Source organism: Budorcas taxicolor, chromosome 18 (genome assembly GCF_023091745.1).
Source record: "Budorcas taxicolor isolate Tak-1 chromosome 18, Takin1.1, whole genome shotgun sequence".
In the NCBI taxonomy this organism is placed as follows: Eukaryota; Metazoa; Chordata; class Mammalia; order Artiodactyla; family Bovidae; genus Budorcas; species Budorcas taxicolor.
The window spans coordinates 12439906-12450076 of record NC_068927.1 but is presented as its reverse complement, the minus strand read 5'-3'; the positions used below and the strand labels follow the sequence as shown (position 1 = coordinate 12450076).

Below are 10171 nucleotides of genomic sequence, written 5' to 3'. Positions count from 1 at the left end.
TTTAAACAACTTTTCAAAGCATGGCTGTTGTTAACTTTTTTCCCACCATAGTTATTTTTCAGAAAATTTTTTCTTTCTATTGATTGAAGGAAGGATGCTTCCTTCAATTCTCTGCTGCTGTTAAGTCGCTTCAGTCGTGTCCGACTCTGTGCGATCCCATAGATGGCAGCTGCCCACCAGGCTCCGCCGTCCCTGGGATTCTCCAGGCAAGAACACTGGAGTGGGTTGCCATTTCCTTCTCCAGCGCTTCAATTCTCTGGTGCTTTACAAGTTTCAAAAGTCTCACACACAGGATTTTGTAACCCCATAATTTTCCCCCAGCCCCCTCTATTGCCCCGCTCCACTGGTAACCCCTAGTTTGTTCTCTGTATTTGTGAGTCTGCTGCTTGTTTGTTTGACTCGGTAGTTTATTTCTTAGATTTCATGTATAAGCGATACCAGACCATATTTATCTTTGTCTGACTTCAGTTGGCACAATGCCCTCCAAGTCCATCCATGTTGCCGCAAACGGCAGAACTTCATGGTGTTTTTATGGGTGAGTAGTATTCCATCTCACACACACACACACACACACACACACACACACACCCCTTCTTTATCCATTCATCTGTTGATGGACCCACTATATTTTCTGATTAAAAGATTAGCTTATGCATACGTGGCAAAAGAGGTCAAAATACCAAAGAGTGTAGCCTGAAAGCTAAGTAAGTCTAACTCCTGTGCCCCTCTAGCCTTTTCTTCCCTTGAGGTAAGGTGTTACACACCCTGGTCTGTCCCTCACCTTTTTTGGGTAGAAATGGCTCTGTATCTCCCCCTTTGTTCTCCCCCACTGTGTGACGTCCCGTGAGATGGATGCCCCGTTCCTGCCGGCGTTCAACTATCCCCGGCTTGGGAACAGTCTGTCTGTAACTGTTTGCCGCTGGAGGGAACATAATTTATGCTCGTCTTTCTGTGGTTCTGTCTGGAGGATGCACCTTTCGAAGCCAAGTTACTGGATCAAAAGGTACATGCTTTTTTATCTAGATATTAACAAACTAAGACACCTCTTTCAAGCTCAGTTTATACCTTTGAGACCCGGAGTGCCCATTGGCCATGTTTTCACCAACTATTAAAATTTAGCTTTTGTGTACCTGCTGCTCAAAAACCGTTTTCTACTACTGCTGTGCTTTCTAAGTCCTTCTCCTAAATCTTTGCTCCATCCAAAATGTATTTCCTTTTTAAAAATTTTTTTATGCTCTTTAACATTTTTTTACTTTATATTGACCTGTAGTTGATTTAGTGTTAAGTTTTAGATGCACAGCAAAGTGATTCACTTTTATGATAAAAAGATGTAAAAGCTATTTCTGTTACTACCTTTCGTTTTCGCCCTTCAAATGCTTAATTCTATCTGACCTTTGGTAGCACTTTGACTACATCTAAAATGTTTGATAGGGGACTTTCCTGGCCGTCCAGTGGTTAAGACTCCATGGTTCCCCTGTAGGAACATAGGTCTGACCCCTGGTCGGGGAAGTAAGATCCCACATGCACTGATGCACGTAGGCAAAACTGACACTGGCTGACGCTGCTTCTTCCTCTCGAAGAACAGGAACATCCAAGTTTGCTATGTAACTTTGTTGTCATTGCTGGTTCTGGGACTGGGCTCTCGCCCATCCCCCAAACCAATGACTGAATACTGGGAGGCTTTCAACATAGTTTTGTGCCCAGTCACCTTGCTGAGTTCTTTTACCCAGTGGTTCTCGACCTTGAGCCCACATCAGGATCACCTCGAGTCCCCCCACCTTTTTTTTTTTTTAACAGAATAGTCAAGTTTTTATTTTTTCTTAAAAAGACTATGTAGATAGTAAAATGTCTGGGGGGTATATAAATATATACCAAGATCTTAATGTGTTACTTCTTCATGATGGAACGAAGGGACAGTTTTCTTCTCTACCTGTGTGTTTAGTTGCCCAGTTGAGTCCAACTCTCGTGTGACCAATTCGACTGTAGCCTGCAAGGCTCCTTTGTCCGTGGAATTCTCCCAGGCAAGAATACTGGAATGGGTTGCCATTTCCTTCTCTAGGGTCTTCCCGACCCAGGGATGGAACTCGAGTCTCCTGCGTTGCAGGCGGATTCTTCACCCGACGAGCCGTTGGGGAGATATCTTCTCTATAATAGTCGATGGTTTCTCCAGAAACTATATTGCCTTTCCTCCTACCCCCACACCCCAACCCTGATGCCTGGAGAACAGTCCTTTGTTCCTTTGTACCACTTGATAGAATTCTAGGCATACAGTGAGACACAATAAGTTTTATCGTTATCATTTTATCAGTTATAATTTCTAAGTCACCAAGAGTTAAGGTACTGTAATGATGTGACTTGGCCAGGATCACACAACTACTTAAGGGGTGTGTGTGTGTGTGTGTGTGTGTGTGTGTGTGTGTGTGTGTGTGTTGTGTGTTAGTCGCTCAGTTGTGTTTGACTCTCTGTGACCCCATGGACTCCTCTGTCCATAGGGTTAATCAGAATGAAATCTAGGGTTCATATTCCTAGTCTTCTTTCTTTTGAAAAAACTTTCATTTACATTTGAACACTTTTATATAAAAGAGGGAATATAATTCACCCCCAGAGTTTAGTTTAGCAGTTGTGGGTAGGGATTGAGAGTTGACATTGCTCATAAATTCCCAATTGATCCTTCCTGATGGCTGGTGTGGGGAACCGCACATCGAGAACCACTGCTGGTCACTGCTTCTGATTATCCACGATTCTCTGCAGGCCTGTAGCTATTAGGGTCTTTTTTTTTTTTTTTGTCTGAAAAAAATATTTTGCCTTAATTTGCAAAGGATTGTTGTTGCTTTTTTTTTTTTTTAAGATATTTTGACATTTTCCCCCGGCACTGTAAAGCATCTTTCTATTATGTTTTGGCTGTGTGACTTCTCTTTTTCCTCCCTCCAGCTTTACTGAGATGTAATTGACATACAAGATTGTCCAGTTTAAAGTGTACACTGTGTTGATTGCACCTAGTATGATGGCATACCTGGAAATAAGGATAATTTCCCTTCCTTTCTGATTTCTAGACCTTTCTTTTTTTCTCTTGTTATCAGAAAATTCTTTCTGAATTTTATTAATAATGATGCATCCTTCTCTTTCTTGACTTGACTTGAAGTGACCTCAGGTGACCTCAGCCTGCAGCAGCTTGAAGCAGGGTTTCGGTTCCCAGCCAGCGATGGAGGTCAGGTTGCGGCAGTGAGAAAGTGGAAGCCTAGCCCCCAGACCAGTGGTCAGGGACAGGGCAGTGCCAACTCCTGCCCAAGCCTCTGGCCTGCCCTGGAGATGTCGGTCTCACCAGCCCCAACAACCAGGTGAGCTAATTAATTACTTAACACAAATGTCCTTCTCTCTTTCTCTGCTCTCCTCCTGTGGTTTGATTTCTCTGGAAAGCCCTGAGGGGGGGGCGGTCACAGCTGTGGCCGCATTGCACGGCAGGCGGAGTTCCGTTTCTGGTTCCCCGTGGTTGGTTCTGCCTGGCTGCAGACCTCTCTGCCATCTTTCAGCTGCAAGGGTGGGCGTGTGCTGAGAGCAGTCTTGGGGGCTTGCCTGGCGGTCCAGTGGTTGGGACTCTGCGCTTCCACTGCAGTGGGCGTGGGTTCCATCCCTTTGAGGGAACAAAGATCCCGCCTGCCACACAGTGTGGCCAAAAAAACCCACCACCAACAAAGCCAGTCTTGGGGCTCAGGCTGTGGGAAGTCCTGGTTCTGGGGGCAGAGGTCACACCCTGCTCAGCTTCAGAAGCCCAGGCCCTCTCCGCTGAGGCTGCTCAGGCTGTGACTGGCTCTCGCCACATGCTCCGGGGTCACGAACACAAGGCTGTACAGTCCCCTCTTGGCCACTTGTAGGTAAGTGCAGATTAAAGCCAACAGAATAATCATCGGGCCCCCTGGCATCACTGTTAAAGATAGCCAGAGCCCCCATTTCGTGGATGAGGACACGGGCAGAGTGACCAGAAGCCCAGACCCTGCCCCTGCTCCTCCGTCCTCACCCCCCACCCCGTGTCCCCTCCTGCCAGGGGCTGCGCGGCACCGAGCTATGGCACAAATACGGAGCCAGACGCGGTTCATAAAAATCACCGTCATTTAATAAATAGTGCTGGCTCCTCACGGTTCGGCCTGGGGCCCGGCAGCACGGAGCGGCGGATGCACTTGGGGACCGAGGACTCAGGGCTGGGCCTGCACTCCCCACCGGCTCCCCAGGAACAGCCAGGTGAGCGGGCCTGACACTGTCATGTCCCCAGACACCTCTTGGAGGGACGGGGCAGGCGGAGGGCCACAGTCACATAAAAATAAGAGATTTAGGGGCCTTTCCACGGGTCAGGGTCCACTATACATCTTCCTGGGGGGTCTGGGCCTTCTGGGCTCTGCAGCAGAACTTTTCACATAGCTTGAAGAGCTCTGACAAGATGAACACGGACGAGGCCAATCCGGTTAAAAGCAATAGATCTGCCAACAGACAAAAAGAGGAAAAGGTCAGAGAGTGCACAGCCTACCCTCTGGTCCCTAGCCCCTCGATGCCTGGCACTGGCACAATGCCTGGCGTGGCCACGGAGCTCTGTCCTCTAGTTTTGGGCAGTTGCAGACAGAGGTGAGGGGCCAGGACGCAGGAGCTGAGGGCCCGACTGTCCATGCCCCCCGAGGGGGCAGAGATCTCTCCAGCCCGGGATGCAGAACACTGCAGAGCCAGCTCCACCAGGACCTACTGGTCTGCGCGGGCGGCTCTGATCTGGGCTTCCCTGGTGGCTCAGCAGTAAAGAATCTGCCTGCAATGCAGGAGATGTGGGCCGGGAAGATCCCCCGGAGAAGGAAATGGCAACCCACTCCCATATTCCTGCCTGGAAAAATCCCATGGACAGAGGAGCCTGGAGGGCTACATACAGTCCATGGGGTTGCAAAGAGTCAGACACAACCGAGAGACTAAACACCAGAGCTGGGCAGCAGGCCTGCCAACTTTGGCTGTAAAGAGAGCCTTCCTGGGGCAGACGCCCCAGACCGTGGCTCCCAGTCCAGCCCCACCCTGACTCATCCAGGTGGCCTGGCCCCCGAGCCTCTGCTTGGCTCCCTGTTGTCGAAGATTCGAGACAGCCGTGGTGCCTGGCACAGATCTCGCACTTCTTTACACAAGGTAACCTGATGGAATTCCCAGTGGATGGAAATAGCTGTAAAAACATTGTTTTTTTCTTTTGTCTGCACTCCCAGTGACCCTGCTTTTTAGATTTCAGGGAAGAAAAACTGAGTCCCCCAGGTGTCTAGCATCCTTGTCTCCACCACCTCAGACACCACCGCTGGTTTTATGGTCCTCGGATCCTGAGCAGGGCTGGCAGTCGCACCAGCCTCCTTGCCCGCTGGGATCTGAGGTCCCCAGTGCAAAGCTGGGCCGGTGGTCAGCCCAGAGCCCTCCCTGCACGGGCTCTGCTCACTGCTGCTCCTCAGGCCTCTTCCTCCCTCTCTGTTCCCTCCGCTCAGGGTTTCAGGCACAGGAGGCCCAGCCACCTCGCACAGCTTTCACGGAAAGACGGTGGGGCTGCCAGAAGCCTGGGGAGGATGCAGGGGAGCATGCCCAGGGCTCTGCCCGAGGCGGGTGTGCTTGGGACCCGGAGGGCCACGGTCTCTACGTGTGGCCTTCTCAGCAGGAACTGCCGGCCGGCCCAGTCCAGTCTCCAGGTAAGCGGGGTCCCTGTCACACAGGCCCCATCACAGCCCCTGGTGGGCTGACACTCCTAGGCCCAGGCAGCATGTCAGAGGCTGAGCCAGCATAGACCGTGGTCCATCCGGCTGCCCTGGGGCCTCTCTGCACCTGCTCGGGGCCTCCTGTCCTGGAATGGGGAGGGGGCTGGCCAGGGTGTTGCAACCCCTCTGCCCCCCCCCAGCCCCGACTCCCAGCAGGGACTCCAGCCTCTGAGTTTCGCGCCTTCTTCACACCTGCGCGGCATCCCCCCCTCCTGCCCAGTGCTCATGTTCAGGCACAAGCCCAGTCCCCTGGGGACAGGATGGCCCCTCGAGGGGACTTCACGCCCCAGGCAGGCAGTGAGGACGGCCCCCATGAGCCCTCCCACTCACCCAGCGCCCCCAGGCTCTCTGTCTGGAAGACCCTCTGCAGGGGCGGCGTGTAAATGACGGCCAGCTGTCCCAGGATGGAGCCGAGCACGGAGTAGAGGAACGTGCGGTTCCGGAGGAAGCCGATCTCGAAGACCAGCTTGGTCTGTGGGGGAGAAGGGCACGGTCAGCGCACACGAGCCGCCAGAGCACTCGGCCGGGAGGCTGCGATCCCGTCCTGCTGGGGGCTCACCTGGGAGCGGCAGGTCAAGGCGTTGAAGAGGTCGAAGAGCACGAAGCAGGTGAAGGCCATGGTTGTGGTGCGTGGCGTGCTTGCCTTGTCCTCGGGCATCTGGAACAGGAGTGCACGGGGTGAGGAGGTGTGGGGGAAATGGGGACCCCGCTCTCGGGACCGCTGTGTTAGAACCTGCGCCTGGCTGAGCGCCTGGGCTGGGCAAAGGTGGGGCCTCTCCACCTTCCCAAGGTCAGGATGCAGGAAGGAGGCAATCCGTGCCTCTTGGGGTGGGATGGGGGCACGCTCGAGAAAAGCTGAGAAGCGGGGGTGATCCAGCGTCCTGGCCAGCCCCTCTCCTGCACACAGGCGATCGGGTGCCTGCCTCCCACGCCTGCCTGATTCTCTACCTAGGTCACTGGCTCTCTCAGCACAGGGGTGCCTGAACCTGCGGGGCCACAGAAAGGTGACCCATGGAAAGACCCCCCTGCCTACAGAGGAGAAAAGACAGTCTCTTCAGACTGGATGGCTACAGGTAAGGGTGAAATCAGAACATTCTCTAACACCACACACAGAGAGAAACTCAAAATGGATTAAAGACCTAAATGTAAGACTGGATACTGTAAAAATCTGAGAGGGGAACAGGAAGAACAACACTTGACGTAAACCACAGCAACGCTTTCTCTGATCCTCCGTAATGAAAGTAACAACGAAAATAAACACGTGGGGGCTCCTTAAACTTGCTTCAGCGTGCGAAATGTAACACAGCAGGGGCTTTTGTGAGCTTGACGGTCGTCCAGGAAGGAAGGGCCCGAACCTGGAAGCTTTGGCACCTGCTGGCCCAGGCCTCCCAGGGCTGGCTGACCCTCAGGCCCAGCAGACCTTGGTCCAAACGGTAAGTCTGTCACTTCGTAAAGCCATTTTAGTGTCCTTGACCAACGGCATTCCTGCTGAGATGCAAGAGGCTTCGTTGCCTGGATGAATACAGGGCGGGCTTTCAAGCCCTGAGACCCTGAGTCGAAGAGCTTGAATTTCTTTCCCGTGTGTTTTTAATTGGAGGATAATTGCTGAACAGTATTGTGTTGATTTCTGCTGTACAGCGCCGAGAATCGGCCGTGAGTATGCGCATACTGCCTCGCTCCTGAACCACCGTCCTCCCCGGCTAGGTCATCACAGAGCTGAGCTCCCTGAGCTATGCCGCAGCGTCCCACTAGATGTCTGTCTTACGCCGGTAAAGTGGATGTTCTAGTGCTACTTCCAAGAGCTGGATTCTCATGGAACATTCCTCTGAGGACTTTTCCAGTTGTCCTCGATATTTCCATGCAATGAGGGGTGTCCAGTTTTCAAGTCTTAACAGCTACTTCTGGGGACTTGGCCCCCATCTCTGGGATTTGAATGGGAGTCATGGCCCATCTTCCTGTCTTAGAAGCTTACAGTGATCTCTGCTCCCCTTGGGGACTAGCCTCTCTTTCTCGCCTTACAGTTTGCCGCTTGGAGTGGAGGCTCAGCAGGCAGGGTGACGGTGCTGCCAGTTCTTTCTGGACCTCTGTCAAAAGGGAGTGAGCAGGGAAGACCACCGCTCCCCCACAAGGCTGGGCATTCTTGGTGCGTGCTGTCCACAGCCCTCCACTGTGCTCGGAACCCTTTGCCGGTGCACTAATCTCTTTGGAGATAGACATGTTAATTTTCTTTTGCACAATACTTAGTACAATGTCTGAATTAATTATTAACATTTAAAATATTTCCTTTCTTAACTCCCCCATTTGCTTTGCTCACAGCCTATTATATTCCTTCATTTGGCAGAATTCTGCAACCTCACCCATTACTGAGATTGCTCGGTCCCTGATGTATTGCTATTGATTTGTTTCTGGTGGTAGCTCGTCCTAAAGTGTGTGTAACAAGCAGGTGTTTTATGATAAAGTTGTTGTGTAGTGCATGCTCTGTGTGGAATGCAGAGAAAGATCCAGATTCTGCGTAACAGTGCCCCAAAATATAAGTAGCCACTGTTCAAATCACAGCAGTGCTATTTCTCTTTCGTGGCCTTTTAGACTTTTGTTGCCCTAAAATTGCATTTTATTGGAAGCTTGCATTTTCCACCTGGTATTTCTTGGCAGGATTTTTTTGTTTCTACTTTAGTTTCTAAATAAAATTCTGTATTTCAAGAAAGAAAACACAACCCTCAGAATGGGAGAAAATATTTTCAACTGAAGCAACCAATAAGGAATCAATCTCCAAAATATACAAACGACCCAATAAAAAAATGGACAGAAGAACAAAATAGACATTTTTCCAAAGATGGCGTACAGATAGATGGCCAAGAGGCACATGAAAATATGCTCAACATTGCTAATTATTAGAGAAATGTAAATCAAAACTACAATCAGATATCACCCCCACCAGTCAGAATGCCTGTCATCAAGAAGTCTGTACACACTAGAGAAGGTATGGAGGAGGGCAGCCCTCTTACTCTGTTGATAGGAATGTAAATTAGTGCAGCCACTATGGAGAACAGTATGGAAGTTCCTTAAAAAACTAAAAATAGAATTACCTTAAGATCCAGCAGTCCCATTCCTGGGCATATATCTGGAGAAAATCACAATTTGAAAAGATACATGTGCCCTGATGTTCGTAGCAGCACTATTCACAATAGCCAAGACATGGAAGCAGCCTGGGTCTCCATCAGCAGAGGAATGGATAAAGAAGGTGTGGGGTATATGTGCATATATATTCTATATAATGGAGTATCACTCAGTCAAAGAATGAAATAACGCCATGTGTAGCAACATGGATGGACCTGGAGATTATCACACTAAGCCGGACAGAGAAAGACAAATATGATGTTGCTGGATGTGGAATCTAAAAAAAATGATTCAAGTGAACTTATTAATGAAACAGACGCACAGACTTCGAAAACAAACTTAATGGTTACCAAAGGGGAAATGTGGAGGGATAAACTGGGACTTTGGGATGAATTTATATACAAGGACTTACTGTATACAGCACAGGGAACTCAATATCCTGTAATAAACTGTAAGGTAAAAAAAAAATCTGAAAAAGGGTGAACGTATGCATGTATAACTGAGTCACTTTGCTGTACACCTGGGACTACACAGCTGGTAAATCAGCCATACTCCAGGATAAAATAAGTTTTTTAAAAAGGTAAGGTCTCCCAAATAGCCACCTCCTGGGACTAAAACAGGAGTTTCTCTCAGAGCTGAGGTTGCTTCCCGGGGGTAACAGCAAGCGGGAGAGGCACCAGGTCCCCTTCTTTCTCTGCCACCTGCTGGCCCTCCTCCACACCCCACGGAACCTGAGACCCCACGGAACCTGAGTGCCGGGGGCGGGACCGCACCGATGAGCCAAACCGAGCCCGCGAGGACGCCCTCACCTCCTTCCAGAAGATGAATAGGGTCCCGCTGATGATGGTGATGGCCGAGAGGAGGATCCGCAGGACAAGGGCTCGGCTCAGGATCTGGTCCTTGACGTTCCGCGGTGGCTGCCGGAGTGTGTCCCTGTCCACCGGCTCCACACCCAGGCTGCTCAGGACAAAACCAGACGCTTTGAAATAAACCACTGAAAAGACGTGCAGAGGTCGAACGCACAAGGTCACGGTGAAGTGACGCGCCAGGGTCCACGTCGAAGGCCTGGGCGGGCGTGGGCAGTGCCTCCAGGTCATCTCCCGCCTCAGTCCTCTGCCCCCTCCCTCATCACCCGGCTCCCTTCGGTTCCTTCCTGGGTACCCCCACGGCCTGGACCCCGCAGACAGCCCTGCAGGTCCTCCACCTGCGGGGCCACAGAAGCCCGCCCTTGGCCGACTTAATGATCCTGAACAGCGCCTGGCCACCCCATCACCTGTGGGACCCTTCCACCCCAGCTT

The 10171-nt window shown here is 51.0% G+C and overlaps 1 protein-coding gene across 1 annotated transcript in view; it reads right to left on the bottom strand.

Moving 5' to 3' along the window:
* Positions 1-4353: 4353 nt before the first annotated feature.
* Positions 4354-10171, bottom strand: part of ATP2C2 (ATPase secretory pathway Ca2+ transporting 2) — a 78340-nt gene continuing 72522 nt past the window's right edge. Inside the window, exons 24-27 of the mRNA XM_052655577.1 lie at positions 9683-9830; positions 6316-6414; positions 6087-6228; positions 4354-4472 (exon numbers count right to left, since the gene is read on the bottom strand). Coding sequence (XP_052511537.1) covers positions 4354-4472; positions 6087-6228; positions 6316-6414; positions 9683-9830 — 508 coding nt within the window. The remainder of the gene's footprint in view (positions 4473-6086; positions 6229-6315; positions 6415-9682; positions 9831-10171) is intronic.